The sequence below is a fragment of the Mastigoproctus giganteus genome, chromosome 6 (genome assembly GCF_048544385.1).
Source record: "Mastigoproctus giganteus isolate SK-2022 chromosome 6, ASM4854438v1, whole genome shotgun sequence".
Lineage (NCBI taxonomy): Eukaryota > Metazoa > Arthropoda > Arachnida > Uropygi > Thelyphonidae > Mastigoproctus > Mastigoproctus giganteus.
Window position 1 is genome coordinate 181324406 of NC_143580.1, and position 20264 is coordinate 181344669.

General features: G+C 35.9%; 1 protein-coding gene across 1 annotated transcript in view; it reads right to left on the reverse strand.

Annotated features, from left to right (window-relative positions):
* Nucleotides 1-789: 789 nt before the first annotated feature.
* The window catches only part of LOC150084788 (C-1-tetrahydrofolate synthase, cytoplasmic-like), an 86798-nt gene continuing 67323 nt past the window's right edge, over nt 790-20264 (reverse strand). The window contains exons 8-9 of the mRNA XM_090376600.1: nt 15524-15635; nt 790-1022 (exon numbers count right to left, since the gene is read on the reverse strand). Of these exons, the coding sequence (XP_090232726.1) occupies nt 841-1022; nt 15524-15635 (294 nt within the window). The 3' untranslated portion in view covers nt 790-840. The remainder of the gene's footprint in view (nt 1023-15523; nt 15636-20264) is intronic.

Below are 20264 nucleotides of genomic sequence, written 5' to 3' on the forward strand. Positions count from 1 at the left end.
CAATAAGCAGAAATACAGCACATGAACAATTTTGAAAATTTGTGATCTTAATGGTCTTAAAAATTGGAAAATGGAAAAGAATAACCTTCATATTTTAATGTTTTTTTTTTTTTTATTTATCTTGGACAAAGTTAATAAAAGTTTTGTTTCAATTAAAATGAAGTGTAATAAAAAACGCATTTTAATTTTGTCATTAAAAAATTACATATAATAAAACAGTCCCATTAGTAAAATGCAAGTAGTGATATACCCTAATACTTCAAGTTGAATATAAAAGGCAAAAAAAAAAAAAAAAAAAAATTTTTACAAATGTAGAAAGAAAAATTGGGCACCTGTCAGGTGCTGTGTGACCATTTTTGTTTCAACTGGTAGCACAACCACTGCCTGGTTAAATGCAATAAACATGTTCATTGCTATTTATTATTTTCAGCCATTAGATGCTGTGCACTCATGAAAGCCAACCAGTCAAATAGTACACACAGTGGCAAAACTACAAATTCTGCCCCTCCCCTATGAGATTGCCCAATAGCCTCATGTGATCTTTAAAAACCATACACAGTCAGAACCACCTCAGTGGCAGAATGGCAGTATGGTAGCTTTGTCACTGAGTGCATATCGTCCCCAATTATCAGAAATTTAAGGAATTCTTTTTAATTCTGGTTAATAATGCTACCCAGCCAGACAACAGAGGTTTTTCACAATAGCACCTAACTGGTAAAAAGATCCCAAGTTAAAATAATCCAATACTGAGTGTATGAAGATATTCAAAAAAATCTATACAACACAAAGTGAAAATAAGATATTTACTTTTTGATAATTTTTTACACCATTTTATTTACATTACATTTTCCCTAGTTTCTCTCCCAGTGCCCATTTTGCAGCCAGTACAGTGTTATTTATCAACATAGCTACTGTCATAGGTCCAACACCACCAGGAACAGGAGTGATATACGAAGCAACCTTCTTTACTTCTTCAAAATCAACATCTCCAACTAGTCTTGTTCCAGAGGCTTTAGTTGTATCTATTATAAGTGAAATTAAATTTAAAGTGATTTCTAAGGAAATCAAACTGATACTCTTAAAGAACAATGAATACAGGAAACTGTTTATCACCATTACCATATTATATGAATACAAAATTTAAAAGAAGTACTATGTTTAAGTATTAATAAAATGGAACTTGTTACTTTAAAATAATTTAAATAGATTAAAATCATGACACATATGACAAAAATATGCTAAAAAAGGTACAAAGAACGTTTTTTGTGAGAGGAATTTAAAGAACTGTAAGTATTGGAATGAGATTCTCCAAAGCATGGCCTGATGTTTACACTTTGATAGCAAGTCAGTGGTCTGCTAAGTAAAAACACACAACCAAATATGACAAGGAAAAAAAAAAAAATTTGGATTACAGTGGCATCCACATAAACTGCATCACTCTCTTAAAGTTAAATATTTCCTTAATAACTCACTCTACAGGTAAATAAACAGGATGCTTACAAAAGCATCCACCTGCTACTGCTTTCACTTCCTGTTCAGCAGCATATACTCAGTTCTTTCTGAGTGTATGCTGCTGAACTATTTCTCTTGACAGGGAGAGCTTTTCTAGTTGACATATAGAAATGGTGACTGTAACAGTCTATTGTGTCAAGGTTACTTAAAAAGAAATGTGAGACCAGAGATGTCAAAAGAAAATCTGGAACCAGACTGGAACGGAAAAATACCTGCAGCACAGGGGAGAGTTCTGAAGCATCTATGCCTCCATGATCATCATACAAGCTCTGCAGACCTAAAATCCATATGGAAGGAATGTACTGGGGTAAATGCATGTGACAGAACTGTCTGATGAAGGCTTGTAATGAATAGTCTAAAAACAAATCGATTTTGTAAGAAGCCCTTATTGACAAAATCTATGTGTAAAAAATGACTAACCTGGGCTAAAGAACATGCTAACTGGACAATTGAGAAATGGGAATCTGTAGTATTCTCTGGTGAATCCAAATTTAACCTACACGGTATGGATGGTAAATGCTACATTCAGCATAGATCTAATGAAGCTTATTACCCTGACTGAATTTAATCAATAGTAAAGTTTCCATTGGGGCCAGATGGTTTGGGGATAAGAAGAAAAGAGGTAGGCAGAATGCATTTTGTAAATACTACTGTTAATGGCGACTACAACACTAAAATTTTAAAGAAGACTCTTTTGCATATCATCAGAGACCTCTTATGACTGTGGGCCAGGCCACATTGCACATAAGACTAGTAACAACATTACATAATCATTTAATACAATTTCTAGTATGCTAATTTTAACTTGTTTCAAACACTAACTTTTATTTTATCTTTAGGCTGCACATGGAGGACCAACAGCATACCTAATATGCTGTTGGTCCTCCACGAGCAGCCAAAACAACTCATACCTGGCGAGGCATAGATGCTACAAGATTTTTAAATGTGTCTTGTGGTATCTAGTATCAACACGTAACCGGATCCTTTAACTCCTGTAAGGTCCATGGTTGAGATGCTGCAGATCGGTGTTGCTGTTCCAAAAAACCACAGATGCTCGATGGGATTACTGTCTGAGGAATTTGGAGGCCAGGGAAATACCTGGAAGTCTTTCTCATGTTCAGTCTCGAACAATCCGGACAGTGTGACATGGCGCATTATCCTGCTGATAGACGGCACCGTCAGAGGGAAAGACCACTGCCATGAAAGGGTGTAACTGGTCAGCAATGATGTTTAGGTAGGTGGTAGATGTCAGAGTGCCCGGCACATGGATGACTGGACCCAGGGTATCCTAGCAGAACATCGCCCAAAGCATGACACTGCCACCACTGGCTTGTTTTCGTCCCATGGTGAATCCAGGTGCCATCACTTCCCCAGGTAAACCACGCATACGTACCAGGCCGTACTCATAGTGCAACAGGAAATGTGATTCATTGAACCAGATGACCTTCTTCCAATCACTCAAGGTCCAGTTTCAATGCTTGTGTGCCCATTGTAGGCACTGTCGCCAGTGAACTGTGGTTAGCATGGGCACTTGGAGAGACCTGTGGCTATGCAGCCCCATTTCAGCAGGGTTCTATGTACATTACTCCCATCACCAGCATTCCAATTACCGGCGAGTTGTGCCACAGTTGCCATGTATCATCTAGGAGAGCCTTCACTCACCTCGAGCATCGATGAGCTGTGGTCGTCTAACACCTCGCCGTCAGTTCATGGGTTCCCCTCCTCGGACCACTTTCAGTAGGTATTAACCACAGCTGACCATGTGCATCCCACCAGTCGTGCTGTTTCAGATATACTCTGACCCAGTCGTCTGGCCATTACAATTTGGTCTCCCCTGAGCCAGAGTGATGTGGCTCAGGGGAGAACTGAAACAGGTGATTCTCCAACTCATCACAATCAAAAAATGCACGAAATGTGAAATGTTTGCAGATCTGTCTAGAACAGAACATGATCTAGCCAGGGAGGATGTCTTTGTGAATGCTAGGTGCAGATACTGTAAGGAAATTAGGGGTCAACTCAGTATCATGATAGGCATCTATGAGAATTTGAGGGTGTAGGGCGGATGCCCTCAAGGAAATTAATAAGAGGGGCCCATTAAGCTCTCAGCTGCCTAACTCAATGCCAGAGCTCAATCCTGTACATCAGGCAACACAGCAGCATGTGCTGGTCCCACAGGAACTAGTTATTGTTGGTGACTCTATTGTTAGGGAGATGGGGAACATATTATGCAAAAAAGGATAGGTAGAACAGGACCAGGGTATATCTGCCAGGGGCAAAAATTGATCACATTGTACAGCAGATATCATCTTTTAAGGGCACACAAAAGGTAATATCGTTGTACATGTTGCCGCTAATGACCTTAAGAGAATTTACTTAACAAGTATAGGTCAATGTTGAAAAAAAAGTTGCGAGCTAGGGCTGAATTTGAAAGTGTCTGCAATTCTGCTCAGACACGATAGGAGGGAGTATATGATGAGAGCCTTGTCGATCAATTCAGCCCTGGAAAGATTGTGCAAGGCTCAAGGGGTAGAATTTTTTTAAGCATGGTCTGTGATTGCTAACAGGAGAGACTGCTTCTACAGGGATGGGATACACTTAAATAGAAAGAGTGCAAGAATATTCACTGATGCTATCGAGGCAGTGTTAGGTGAGCTGGAAAACTGTTAGCTTGGGGAAGGGGTATTCACAGACCAAAAGATTAACAGTAGCGGCAAGCAGAGGCAAACGCGATTCTTGTACTGCTTTAATTGTAACGAGCAGCAGCCTAGAGAGCAACATGCTAGGGACTTCAAGAGCTGCTGAGAGTTATCATGGAACAAATAAATACATGGGCTGTGTTAGGGTAACATGGAGTAAGAACACGTGCATGTATACTTGCATGTACTCCAATGCTAGAAGTATAGTAAATTAATTTGATGAATTTGAAGTGCTGAACAAGGCATCAAAGGCAGATATTCTTGGGATTACAGAGATATGGTGTCACACAGATATAAGCAGTGCAGAATTGGGATTTAGGGAGTACAATGTGTACAGAGAGGATAGACAGGGTAGGAAAAGAAGAGGGTTATGCTGTTAGTTAAGAAACACTTGAAATCTAACGAAATCTATGTACTGTAAGTGCATCCAGTTGACATGGGCGGACAGTACAATGTTGAGTCAGTTTGGTGTGACATAAACATTGGGAAAGGGAAAATGAGAATAGGAGTGTGATATAGGCCTAATGACTCTGATGAGTACAACAAACAATTGTGCAGAGAAAGAGTGGGCCAGTAAATCAGAGTGTCTTGCAATGGGGGGGTTTTAACTTTCCAGATATTGACTGGAAATTGTGGGTTGGTCACTCACACGCTACCAAGACTTTTGTGGACTTATTGGAGGATTGTTTTCTACAGCAACATGTTAAAGGGGCAGAGAGAGAGAGAGAGAGAGAGAGAGAGAGAGAGAGAGGGGGGGGGGTAATACTTTTAGGAATTTACATATAAAGGAGCCACTAGGTGACAGTGATCACAGTCTACTGATGTGGGATTTACTTAAAGATGTAACTACAATCAAGTGTAAAGGGAAGGGTTTTTGTTTTCGTAAAGGTGACTACAATGGTCTCCAGCAGTTTTTGAATTCTATACAGTGGGATCAACTGATGATGTTAAAAATAGTGAATTCTAAATGGCAGGCCTTCAGGGAATTAATCTTGGAAGCTACTAGGCTTTTCATACCAACTAAGAAATACTGTTCAAGATTTAGGCCTAAATGGATGTCAGATGAACTAATGAGGCACGTGGCAGAGAAGAAAAATGCGTGGGATGTATATAAATTAGGTAACACAGTAACCTATGGCAGATATAAGCTAGTCTGTAATCAAGTTACAAAGAAAGTTAGGCAAGCGAAGGCTGATTATGAGAAATACTTGGCAAAGGATGCAAAGAAAAACAACAAAGACTTCTTTACTTATTTGTGATTTGTCTAATGATTGAAATGCAGTGATTCCCTGACCATTATTGGCCTTGTGGCCCTCCGTTGATATGGGGCATAATGGCGAGTCTATTTTTGTTATTTTGGTTTTATTTTATTGTAATTAGTTTAGTCTCTCTATTTGTGATATTTCACGTAATTTGGAACTGGCACCTTATGAGGGAAGAACCGTTAAATTCTTATATAATTTTTTTTTAAAATTGATTTATTATTTTTAATTGGATTTTCTAAATTATTTGGAGATTTTCTGCTACAATTTTTAGTCTTGTTACCTATTCTTCTCCCTCCCTGTTTATTAATTGTTATGTTTAATTTATTATTTTTGCTCAACAGTTTTGCCATGCTACAGGCATTAGTTTTGATTTAATATCAGTTATACATTGGGCATCATGTGGCGGAATGTGCATTTTGCTGCCTCTAATGATAACTTTATATTTATTTTATTTTCTTAATTTTCATATTATGTATATATATATTATTTTTTTACTAATTTTCTTTACTGCTTCATTATTCTAACACACACACACACACACACACACACACACACACAGTGGAAATTGGTTATAATGAGCATAAAGGGACCGACAAAATTTCCTCGTTATAACTGTTACTTGCTATATCAGTGATAGTGCAGATGGCAGAAACCCCTGGAGCAATTAAACAATGAACACTTTATATGTGATGAGTTAAATCTACCTCCTATTTTTTTTAAATTCTCAATAACTTGATGGGAGTGCAGTAGCACACGTTCCTTGAGTAGACCAGGGTTCGAGTCCCCCACTGCTAAATATGGTTGATCTGCCAACCTGCACTGGACCAGCGTGGCAGATTATGGTCCATTTCCCTCAACACGAATTATTGAGGAGGCTTCCATCCTGCAGTGGGTTGATAATGGCTGCTGTTTACCTTTTTTTTTTGTCTTAAAAATTGATGTTTGTTTTAAAGATTTCACTTTGATATTTCTTAAGTTTCCCCTTAAAACACTCAAAGCATTAAAAGTGTCATTATTTGCCTCAGTTCCTTCAAAAAAATTGACTAATGTGTCTATTGCACCTTGAGCTTGTGAAATTGTCGGCACTGATTTTGATTCACTTTCAATTGCCATCGAATCATCATCATCACACTCATCGTCTTTACCATCATCATTATCGTCTTTGTTGAGCACAGCATCTATAATGTCACTCTCTGTAGAAGACCACTAGTTAATAAGTTGTCAATGACTCTTACAAATTCATCGATGTTATTTGTATTAAAACCTACAACGTTGTTACATAGCAACCATTTGGATAATGGTAAGTTGTTTTCTCTGTTTCCATCTTCTTCATCTACAACTGAAATTTCATTTGAATTTAATTTCGATTTCTTGAAGCAATTTAATATGGTTGTAGAAGTAATGCTGTTCCACTCATCATTCAATAAATTTATAGCACCCAATATCTATATAGCCTTGGTAAGTTTTTGTTCTCTTTGACTGATCAGATGTAGATCTAGAAATCTTTTATAAAATCCTTCCCAAACTCTTGATTACACCTATGTCCATTGGTTGTAAAACTGATGTCGCACTGGAAAGCAGAAACAATAGCTTAATGTTGGACAAATTCTGAATCTGGGGATGTGCAAGACAGTTATCAACTAACAATAAAATATTTTTCTTCTTTTTGAATAGCTCCTTATTCCAATCATTTACGTATTGCTGAAAAATATCCGAAGTCATCCAAGCTTTCTTGTTTGCAGTGTAATCCATGGGAAGTTTCCTTACATTTTTTAAACACTGAGGTTTTAATGATTTTCCAATAACAAAACAGTTTTTTTTATCAGTTCCTGTCATATTTCTGCATACAAACACCGTCAAATGAGTCTTTGATTTTTTTCCACTAACACATTTTCCCCCTTTGAATTTATATGTAATGTCAGGTGTCAAATTATAAAAAAGTCCTGTTTCACTGACGTTGTAGTAGTAGTAGTAGTTGTTGTTGTTGTAATAGAGGCATGTGATTCTAGAAAGCAAGCATATGAGTTTGTGTAGCAAGAAAAAAAAAAACAAAAAAAAAACAATTTCATACAACCAATCCCAATCCCTCTAAAAGTTTGTCCAGTTCCTCCTTGAATTTATTTAAGCTATCAAATTCCACAATGACAGATGGAAGTTTGTTCCAGCAATTAACCATCCGCTGGCTAAAGGCAAATTTCTGCACATCTGTTCTACAACTGTCTTCCTCAATTTGAATTTATGCCCCTTCAAGTTCGTAATCTGAGCAAGCGGAAGAGTACCATCAGACTTCATCATGCCCAACTCATTCAAGGCCTTATATAATTCAATCATATCTCACCTCACAGGTGCCTAGTCTCCAGCTGCTGCAATTTTCAGAACTTAAGCCTTTCCTGGTAAGAGGACCCCTTCGTTCCCCTCAGCAATCTTGCTGCCCTTCTCTGTACACACTCAAGAAACTCTACATCCTTCCTAAAATGAAGCCTCCAGACCTGTACCCAGTACAGTACTCAAGATGTGGCCTGACCATTGCCTTATACAAAGGGATAATCACCTCCTTTTCCCTACTAGCACAATTCCTATATACCATTGACAATATTCCATGATCTGCTCTGGCAGCCTGTCTGCATTGCTCAGAAAATTTCACATCTTCATATTTGACTGCACAATTACTACCAGATCTTTTTCATTTTCTACCACCCTAAGTGTAGTATCACACAGTTGGTACATTTCTCTGGGGTTACTTCTACCCATATGCAGTACTTTTCATTTGTCAATGTTAAATTTCAGTTGCTACGTCTCAGCTCATCTGCCCAAATTTTCTAGATCCTGTTGCAGCAGCACAACTGTTGTAGATGTCTTAGTCATTGAAATCTTTCTTAATTTCTGCCCAAACACTGTTAGGGCAGAAATTAGGAAATCAATTCATTTGCCATTATTGGATCTGCAGATTGAGATTCTCCACTAATTTTTGCATAAACGATGTTATGTTGGTTGTCATGCCCAAATTGTTTAGCAAATTTTTCCACTTGCGTCTTCAAGATCGGACCTTCATTGAGTGGTGAACCATTGAAGCAAATGCTTCCTTAACATTTGACCGGCACACTTTCTAAAATTTTTTTCCCGATTATGTTCTTTTCCAGTGCCAATACGTAAACATCTTTATTCTTCCACAATGTTGATACACTTGAAGAGGACAAATAAAACTTTTTACACACTTCATTTTTTGCATCACGTTATAACTCCCGAATAATTTCAACTTTTTTGCGAATCAAGAGACGTTTTCTTTTGTTCGCAGACATGTTTCCGAAGGAAGGGTTCATTTCTAACTGATTTTACTTTAAAATGATCAAGTTATCTGCATACAAATTTCTTAGAAGACTGAAATAAATTTATGGTTCAGTGAATACAAGAATATCTGTAAATAGGGTAATGCAACAAGTAGGAAGCCAATGCATTATTGTATAGCCCCATCCCCGGAAGGACAAGGCCATAAACCGGCCACTAATCTGATGCAGGTGGTCATAAAGCTAAGTCATCCTTGTCATTTTCATATATTCGAAGAATTCAGTTTTTTCGTCTACCCGAGAAATTCAGAATGTTTGCATAGTTATCAAAATATGTTCAGTATACCCGTGGAGTACGCTTGTTATAACAGTAAGTGTTGTATGGGAATATGCATAAATTAAAATCATTATGGCTTTTTGTTCTTTACAGCCATGATCTCGTTATAACCAAATTTGACAATTTGACCGTGCACGCCTGCACGCACGCACATGCGCACACACACACACATTTCTCATTGTTCGAATTTTTGATTGTTACCTGTTTTTGGTGGTTTTTACATATAGGCATTAGGGTTCATACAATTCTGGTCATTAAGCTGGCCTTATTTAGGTCATCTTAATTCTGCATGGCCTATACATCTGAGGTTTGGAAGTTTATGCTTAATGATAATGAATTTTCATGACAAATTACTGAGGAAAAAATTTTTATCTATAGCAAAAGGTAATTACTAGTTATTATTAACAGTATACTTCTATTTTATTACTATTATACATTTTTACTATAATACATTTTTGCATTCCATCACGTGGCCGTCAAATCCCCTACTTCGTCAGGGGCTTTGAGTGGATTGACAGCCCTTTCGATGTAATGCCTCATACTTACTCGTTTCTGTTTGTACCTATTACAGTTTTGCTATTTTAAGTTCCTTTTCTTTTGTTTTGTTTAATTTCTAAAGTTCCTTCTATAATTTTAATTTTTAGATTTAAGTTTTTGAATTTTTTTATTTTCTTAATTATTGTTTGTATATCAATTTATAGTATTAATTAGTTTTAATTTTTATTTTAACAATCTCTTCGGCAAACTGTGATAGAGTACACAAAGCCCAACGGGTTAGTATCCAATATTGTAAAATTCCTACTTACTTAATGTTGTACTGCGGTGGAGGTCGCAGAATAGAAAGAGGGAATTTCCCGCCTTCTATTTGTTTTATAGGTAGCGATTTTTATAGCTTAGTCACACTAACGTTACCCTGTGTGTTGATGGTGCATTGGCCTCAGGCCCCGATTTTCATGCCAATGCCTGCGGTGGAGGTTTGTTGTTGGATCGATGATTTTCTGTAAGCTTTATATGGGCTGTGTTAACATGTGGATTAAAATCTTTTATTTACATTATTTTTACATGCATTTTTGTGCCTTACCTTGGACTGTGCTGGTACCGCTTTTCTAAGGCATAACAGCACATATTTGTCTAAAGGTAAGCTATATACATATATATACAGCCTCTTACTATGGGTGGTGGGGTTAAATTTGGCAGTAGGTGTAATGCAGTCAGGCAACGAGCCTCGTCTAGGTGCAATAAACCTTATAAACTTGGGGATACTTTTTCTGAGTAAATACTATTTTATTTTTAGATGGTTTTCGATGAATATATGTGCGTCTACATTGGGGTGGTGTGTTCTAATATTTGCATATATGGCAGTTTTTATGTGATACCTACCGTATCGGTTGGGAATTTTGTTTATATCTAGGGTTTTGATGAGTTTTTGTATTGCCATCTTTACGCTTTCTATATTGTTGCAGATTTTTAAAAGTCTGTTTGTTTGATTTCTTATAGTATTACCGTGTATATGCTTCGCTATGTTGCTTTCCCAGTGTGTGAGTTTTATTGTATCGAAATTAAAATAGTCTCTTTTATCATAGTGATGTGTATATATTTTGTTTTGGTTGATGGCAATTTCACTGTCTAAGTAGACAGCATGTTGGTTGTTATCCGAATTTGTACATTCAATTTTTAAGTCTGTTGGGTAAGTATTCTTTGCTACATTTGCAAAGTTGTCATAGTTGATCATGAGTACGTCATCACAAAAGAAGGATTAAAATACAAAAGCATACATACATCTAAACGTAACATTAATATATAAACCAATATAATATTTACTCTGTTCGTACCCATGCATTGCTAAAACGGCTACTGGGACAACACAAAAAAGTAAGAAAGAAATAAAAGAAATTAAATAAATTAAAACCAACAAAGATCAATAAAAAACAAATAAACCATCATAGAAAATTCAGACATCTAGGTATTACAGTACATACATAATGAGCCTTAAATTAAATACAAAATGCACAATAAATAACAACATGGACGCTAAAACAATGTATAACATGCTGTACAGGTATCACAGCATAAATGGCACCCCGGGACCGGAAATGACCACACTGGACCATCTCTTCATAACAAAGGTCACATAGCATACAATGTCGCCACACCACTAGGGAAAAAAAGCATAAGCAAAGAAACAAAAAACCTAAAACGACTAAACAATGAAGATATCGGGATACAAATGCAACAAGTAAAACAGCTTAAATTCAAAAAATGCAATAGCGAACTCTGTAAAACCTGTCCATACATGCACAGCATACACCATCCAAATTCCAAAAACGCATCAACATTCTTTCACACAAAAAATGTAATCTACCTAATTACCTGTAAGATATGTGGGATACAATACATTGGACAAACCAGTACAGAGCTCCACCTTCGGATGAACCTTCACTGATCACAAATTAACAAATACGATGAAAATGCTGCAAAGGACGGCAAACCAACCAGGGCAGACAAATACAATAACGAAATCGAATATAGACACTTCCAAATGCGTGACTTCGCCAACACATCCATTGCCATTCTGACCATTATCGATAACAACACACAAAGAGGAATCATGGAAGATATGTTCATTTTACAATATAAATCCCTATACCCTTATGGATTAAACAATCGCTTTAATGGAAGGAACTTCGCATTCACCAGCCCAGAAATATGTACTTACACTATTTTCCAGATCAGCAAAAATTGGCAAAATAACGGGATTAAAAACAGAAAAATACTGCAAGAATACAATAAAAACAACTACAAAATACCAATAAATATCAATGACTTTGAAAAAAATGGGACACAGATCCCATAAACATCAAAAACATACACAATACACTATTCTCTATTAAAATAAGTAAGCTTAAAGCACTTAGCAATATATACCAAAGTCAAAAAACCCAGAACATACACCTCAACAATATACTTGAAGACATATTTAAATTCAGAATAGGCATAAAATTCAACGAACACACTAAAAAAGAGTACTGCATAATAAAATACCAAAACCGTTTATACGACACAGTTAATATCGGTAACATCATAAATAATAACAAAAGTTACCTACCCATCAAAAACACACAAATAAAAATTAGATACAGCTACACCAAGCCAATAGGACTAACCATCTGCAATTACCAAAACACCATTGATAAAATGAATGAAGAAGAACAACCATGTCACTGCCAGGAAAGTAGATATAAAAACTTCATCAATACACATTACAAGCATATAGTAACAGGAGACCTCAATATCACTGAAGACAAAACATTAAGAGAAACAATGAAAAAAGGTGCAAAATTCAGACCTAACATCCCAATTAGGCTGGAATATATAAAAAAATCAATATACACAGATCTGTTACAATTTGCATTCAAAGCTGCATACAAAAACAATGAACCTATAGAATCATTCCAAAGCTGGATAAACGCCAATACTGAAAACATATTAGACCGCTTCAGAGAAAACATAACACTACAAAAACATGATAAGCATTACAAGCATTTAAATTTAAGAAGTATCAACAGCAAAATAAAAGAAATGCAAAACAAATTCGTGATCACAAGAACAGACAAGGCAAACAATAATTTCAGTATTATATGCAAAAGATTCTACATCGAAGCTATAAAAGAGGAAATGTATAACAATGAAACATACAGGTATATAGACACCAATCCAAACCGTATCAGCAAAAAAAAATATTGGCCATGCATAAAAAACTTAAAATTAAAATAGACAGGATGCAATACCCTTACATATATTGGATACCAAAATATCACAAGGTGCCTACAGGAAAAAGTTTCATTACTTCGGGCAAAAATAGCTACATAAAGTATACTAGTAAGATAATGGAAGATAAATTAAAAGACATCACCAAGGAAATCAAGAACACCAGAATTATCAACAATAACAAAGAATATTTAGACGACATTAAAAAACAAAAAAATAGCATAAAAAGTATATACACATACGATTTCAAAAACCTCTTTACAAGCATAGCACACGACAACCTAATAGAAGTACTACAGATATACTACTAAACATATCACAATATCTTACAATGCAAAAAACAATACTGGAATGACCTCACAAAAATCAGTATCAAAGGCAACTACATACTAATGGGACGCAAAACATATATGCAATGCAGGGGGATAGCTATGGGATCCAGCAGTTCATGCGCCATAGTTAACCTCTACTTGCACCACTATGAAAGCAACATCACAGAAAATATTAAATTCTACAGATATATAGATAACGTACTCGTGATCAACTATGACAACTTTGCAAATGTAGCAAAGAATACTTACCCAACAGACTTAAAAACTGAATGTACGAATCCGGATAACAACCAACATGCTGTCTACTTAGACAGCGAAATTGCCATCAACCAAAACAAAATATATACACATCACTATGATAAAAGAGACTATTTTAATTTCGATACAATAAACCTCACACACTGGGAAAGCAACATAGTGAAGCATATACACGGTAATACTATAAGAAATCAAACACACAGACTTTTAAAAATCTGCAACAATATAGAAAGCGTAAAGATGGCAATACAAAAACTCATCAAAACCCTAGATATAAACAAAATTCCCAACCGATACGGTAGGTATCACATAAAAACTGCCATATATGCAAATATTAGAACACACCACCCCAATGTAGACGCACATATATTCATCAAAAACCATCTAAAAATAAAATAGTATTTACTCAGAAAAAGTATCCCCAAGTTTATAAGGTTTATTGCACCCAGACGAGGCTCGTTGCCTGACTGCACTACACCTACTGCCAAATTTAACCCCGCCACCCATAGTAAGAGGCTGTATATATATGTATATAGCTTTACCTTTGGACAAATATGTGCTGTTACGCCTTAGAAAAGCGGGTACCGGCACAGTCCGAGGTAAGGCACAAAAACGCATGTAAAAATAATGTAAATACACATGTAAATAAAAGATTTTAATCCACATGTTAGCACAACCCATATAAAGTTTACAGAAAATCATCGATCCAACAACAAACCTCCACCGCAGGCATTGGCATGAAAATCGGGGCCTGAGGCCAATGCACCATCAACACACAGGGTAACGTTAGTGCGACTGCGCTTTAAAAATCGCTACCTATAAAACAAATAGAAGGCGGGAAATTCCCTCTTTCTATTCTGCGACCTCCACCGGAGTACAACATTAAGTAAGTAGGAATTTTACAATATTGGATACTAACCCGTTGGGCTTTGTGTACTCTATCACAGTTTGCCAAAGAGATCGTTAAAATAAAAATTAAAACTAATTAATACTATAAATTGATATACAAACAATAATTAAGAAAATAAAAAAATTCAAAAACTTAAATCTAAAAATTAAAATTATAGAAGGAACTTTAGAAATTAAACAAAACAAAAGAAAAGGAACTTAAAATAGCAAAACTGTAATAAGTACAAACAGAAACGAGTAAGTATGAGGCATTACATCGAAAGGGCTGTCAATCCACTCAAAGCCCCCGATGAAGTAGGGGATTGACGGCCACGTGATGGAATGCAAAAATGTATTATACTAAAAATGTATAATAGTAATAAAATAGAAGTATACTGTTAATAATAACTAGTAATTACCTTTTGCTACAGATAAAAATTTTTTCATCAGTAATTTATCATAAAAATTCATTATCATTAAGCATAAACTTCTAAACCTAAGATGTGTAGGCCATGTGGAATTAAGATGACCTAAATAAGGCCAGCTTAATGACCAGAATTGTATGAACCCTAATGCCTATATGTAAAAACCACCAAAAACAGGCAACAATCAAAAATTCGAACAATTAGAAACGAATATATACTGGCACGTATAATGTTCAATTGACCAATACGGCAAAAAACAATGGCATTAACGATGCACAAAAGAAGGATTAAAATACAAAAAGATTAAAATATATAAACCAACATTACACAGACACACACACACACACTATATATATACACTGTATCTCATAACATATGTGAAGAACTATATATATATTTATATATATATATAGTTCTTCAAATATGTTATAAGATACAGTTGGGTTAATGTAGTGGATGATGAACAAGAGAGCTAAAATAGATAGAAATTAAAATGATCATAGTATGGTTATGAATGGGTTAGTATTAGTTGTCAGTTAAACAGTTTATGCTTTAACTTTTCACAAGCATCTTCTAACTATTACATTTTAAGAATGTATCACATTTTAATTAAATAATTAACACTGTTTATCAACCATTTCATAATGGAAAATTAAAGTTCTTGTAAAATTTTTTCAGTTAAAAATACTTTTTAATACCATAACTCAAAACTCTAAAATATACAGACTACTCTAAGTAAAAATTAAAAATATTCATACCAGGAATGGAATTTATACCGCAGTCTATCACAACAGCACCTGGTTTCACCCAATCTCCTTTCACCATTTGTGCTCTTCCAATTCCAACTACTAAAATATCTGCTTCTCTTGTCTGAAAAAAATTTACATGTAAATTTTTTTTTAGACATTTAAATATCTAAATAATATTAACTCTTTGCAGTCCAGTATTATTTCTGCTGTCTTCCCATTCTGGTATAGCTCGAAAACAAAAAAAAAATGAATACTGTACATGACCACTTCAAAAATTATTTATTTTGAGTTATTATATAAAACCGATCGATAAAATTTTATAAAAACATTTTAAACATTTTAAATATTTATTGTTTATATGATTTTAGTGTGTGTGGTATTTCTTGAAACATTCACCAGGATGCAATCCTTGTTTTCTGGAGCTGTTGTTGTTGTTGTTATTTGGTTTTAGGAGCATTAGCAACTAAGGCCATACTGCTCCGGGGATATGCGGTGGTCATTCCCTGACCTTTCCGCATCCTCCTTATTTGGTGGTCACGGGATCGAACCCTGGTCTAATCAAGAAGCGTGTCCTATGCACTGCTGCTCCTGTCCACCTGGCTACAGAGGCACCCTTTCTGGAGCAAACTGTTTCTTTTCTTCTATCGCTTTGTCTTTCTTCCTTTACAGAAGTTTTTTCATTTAATCTCATATTAATAATCACATAAAAAAAAGTCTTTAGTTCATTTATTGAAACCAAAACCCAGTCAAACCATATGGAACAATCAGGAAGTAGTTTATTTGAAATAACAGTGGCATAATTATTTGCTTCATTCAATATTTCTTTAAAGAATTGGTAAAAAACATCCAAAAAACATTCAAGTTCAGTGTTGTTATAATTGAATTACTTGAAAGAAATCCACAATTCGAAACAGTAAAGGGAAAATGTTTCAACGAAACATCATTTACCTTGTTGGTTTCCAATTTTCTACACCAGCATTAGTTGACAGGTTTTTGATTAATTTCTTTATCACTGCTATAAGATATATCGTCAAGATCGAAAACGACATCATCATCACTATCGGACAAAAGTAAATCAAATTCTGAATCAAAGTTCTAACAATTTCTTCATCAGAAAGGCCTTTATGAGATGCTGACACCATGAGAAAACACTGTTTCTGGCAAATAGTAAATACGTAGTGAATACACGAAGAAAAACTACAGCCCAAGTTCTTAACAACTGAATGTAAACATTCAAGTAGTTCATCAAATTGTTTATATGAAGTATAAATAGAAGGAATTTCAATAATTATTCCAGAAGAGCAGGAAAACAAGCTAAACTGGCAAAACAGAAAGGTGCATATAATGCAACATTGGAATGGAAGAGAAATTCTATGGTGGTGCATGAGATGTGGCAATGGACCATAAAGAGTTATATATTGAAATACAGTAAACACTCGATTTAACGGACTAATAGGGAAGAAGGGGTGAATGTTAATGCCAAAAAATCTGTTAAATCGAATGTAACCTGGGAGGGGGGGGGGGCATTTATCATTATTCTTAATGTAAAAAAAAAAAAAAAAAGGCTTTAGTACAACATACAGTACTGTACAATATAAAATTATTAAATTATAATAAAGAATATGTAATATTCTGTTGCAAATATAAAAATGTTGCAATTTGGCCTTTGATTTACAGATATCAGAAACGTTTATTTTTTTTAAGCCGTACATTTCACAAACATGTGCTATGAGACGCCTTGTCCTCATTTCTCAATCAGCTCTAATTTCTGAGCAACATTTAAGTTCACACGCTTTCTTTTAACTCCTCTATCACTTGACACCATTTTAAATTGTAAGGATCGCAAAATTATTTAATAAATAAAGTTACAATTCAGAAATCACAGAATACTCTGTACACTCAATTCTAATCTCCACGATGTCCATTTCCACTTGCCACCTGCCAAACCGCATATACATTTTCTGACAGAATCTCAGTTATTGGTTGATTCAACTACTACTTATCTCAGTTGCCCAAATTATTCGCCGTATGATTCCTTTTGCCTCAAAGATGGTATTTGTGCAGATGTCCATTCCGATATTCCCTGTCAAAGACTTGGTAATTTGGAATCTCCTCTTTTCAATCTTCTCTGACGTAAAATTGCTCTACCTCATTGTGTCAAATTCATCTGTTGTCTCTACCATTCTCTCAACTCCACAAATCACTTGAAGCTCTTTGACTTCCTCGCTCTGCAACTTAACTTTCTCCAGTCCAACTTTCCGAACAGTGTGGTAATTTTCCTTGATGATTTTAATGTTCACAACTCCAGCTGACTTCCATTTTCTAGTCACACCGACCAGCCGGTCGAGATGATGAGGCTTTTGCAATTACTAATGACCTTTGAACAGATTGTTCATTTAACTACAAGAATAGCAGGAATCCTAACCATACAGCCAACACACTTGATCTTTTTCTCACAAACAACCCTTCTAAATACACGGTCAAAGTGAGTGGTCCTTTAGGCACCTCAGTTCACAACTTGGTGATTCTCTCTTCTCCAATGGAGCCTTTATCTCATGGCTATTCCCAACCTCGTATTGTTTGGCATTACAAAAATGCAAAATGGGATGACCTGCAAGATTTCTTTTCCTTGGTCGTATTATTGTTTCAAAACTTCTGATGTCAACATTTGCTCAGATCGTGTCAGTGATATTATTCTTATAGGAATGAAATCCTTTATCATACACTCCACTTTAAAATCTCGTCCTTTATCTAAATCTTGGTTTTCCAATAAATGTGCTAAGGCTGTTCAAGAGAAGAACGTTGTATATCGTAATTGGATTGTTTCCAATTCTCCAGTTTCATTTTCTGCCAACAACAAAGCTCGCAACAATTGTAAAGCAGTTATTAATCAGTTCAAACTAGATTTTGAACAGGTTAAGTGTAGAAAACTTGCTTCTTGCCCTAATGGTAGCCGAGCATTCTGGTCTCTTGCCAAAGCTATCGGCTGTAACTTTTGCCCATCTCTGCTCCCACCTCTGTCAAAACCAGATGCTTCTGTTGTCACTTCAGCCAAGGATAAAGCTGACCTGCTAGCATCCCATTTTTCTTCCAACTCCTGTATTAATGATGTTGTAAAACACCTCCCACCATTCCCAACAGGCTCCATTCAATGCCTTGTGTGGTCTTCCGTCAAAAGGATGTCAGAAGGATTTTGACGAATCTTGATGCTAAGAAAGCTCCAGGTCCGGATGGTATTTCTCCACTTGTTCTCAAAATCTGTGCTCCTGAACTTACTCCTGTTCTTTGCCGCCTTTTTTCACTTTCTTATTCCAAAGGTGTTTTTTCTTCTGCTTGGAAATTTGCTCATATCCAGCCACTTCATAAAAAAGGGTGACAAATTCCTCCCATCCAATTATCGTCCCATTGCAATTACTTCTACTCTTTCTAAAGTAATGGAGAAATCAATTAACTGTCAACTCTTAAACTACCTAGAAACCTTCCATCTGATCAAGATCGCCAGTATGGATTCCGTCAATGTCAATCCACTGGTTATAATCTGGCTTACATTACCCATTTATGGACAAATTCAATGGAAAAGTGTGGTGATACATAAGCAGTTGCTCTTGACATCTGAAAGAGTTTCGATCGTGTTTGGCATAAAGGTCTTCTAAACATGCTTCCATCTTATGGTTTGCCAACTTATTTTTTGTAATTGGTTATCCAGTTTTCTCTCTGATCGCTCATTGAAGGTGATGGTAGGTGGCTCACTGTCGTCTAACTTTTCCATTAATGCTGGTGTCCCCCCAAGATCCAGTACTTTCCCTCACTCTTTTCCTCTTATATATTAATGACCTTCTTCCATTGACTGGAAAACCTATCCGTAGTTTTGCCGATGACAGCACATTACATTCCACTTTCCATTTTGAGAAACTTTGCCCTGCACAATCAGTTTCTACTTCTCGAATATCTGCTACCAATTCCTTAAATGCCAATCTCCAGGTAATTCTCCAGTGGGGCAAAGACAACTTAGTTGATTTCAATCTTTCTAAAACTCAGTCTTGTCTTATATCGCGCAAAAAAGATTCTTCTGCTCCTATGCTTATCTTTGACGACACTCCAATTTCAAGGCAAAATGATATCACTCTTTTAGGGATTACCCTGACTTCTAATCTCTCTTGGCACAAGTATATTACAAATATTGCTTCCTTTGCATCTAAAAAACTTGGTTTTTTCTTTCGCGTTACTTTTCTTCCAAACAGCTGCTCACTCTGTATAAATCGCAAATCCGTCCTGCCATGGAATATTTTTCCCACATCTGGGGTGGTGCCCCCAAAACCTCTCTCACGCTTCTTCATTCCATTCAGAAGAGGGCAGTTAGGTTAATTAATGATTCATCTCTAACAGAGTCTCTCCACTCGCTGTCTCATAGACGTACTGTTTCTGCTGCATGCCTCTTCTACAGATACTTCCATGGGTACTGTTCTTCTGAATTGGCTTCTATAATTACCACTCTCTCTTTCAAAACAGTTCGAACACGTGCCGTCACCAGCCAACATCCATTTACTGTCCAATTTCAAACCCACAGAACCAACTTTTCATCTTCCTCGTTTATTCATTCAACTGCCATTTTCTGTATTTCCTGAAAATTACAGTCTACAGAAGTTCAAGTCCAATGTCAACAAATATCTTCTTTCGTCTTCTCAACCTCCAACCCAAGCACAGTACTAAGTACTATAGGTTCTAATACCTCTCGTGTTTGAGGTTTTCG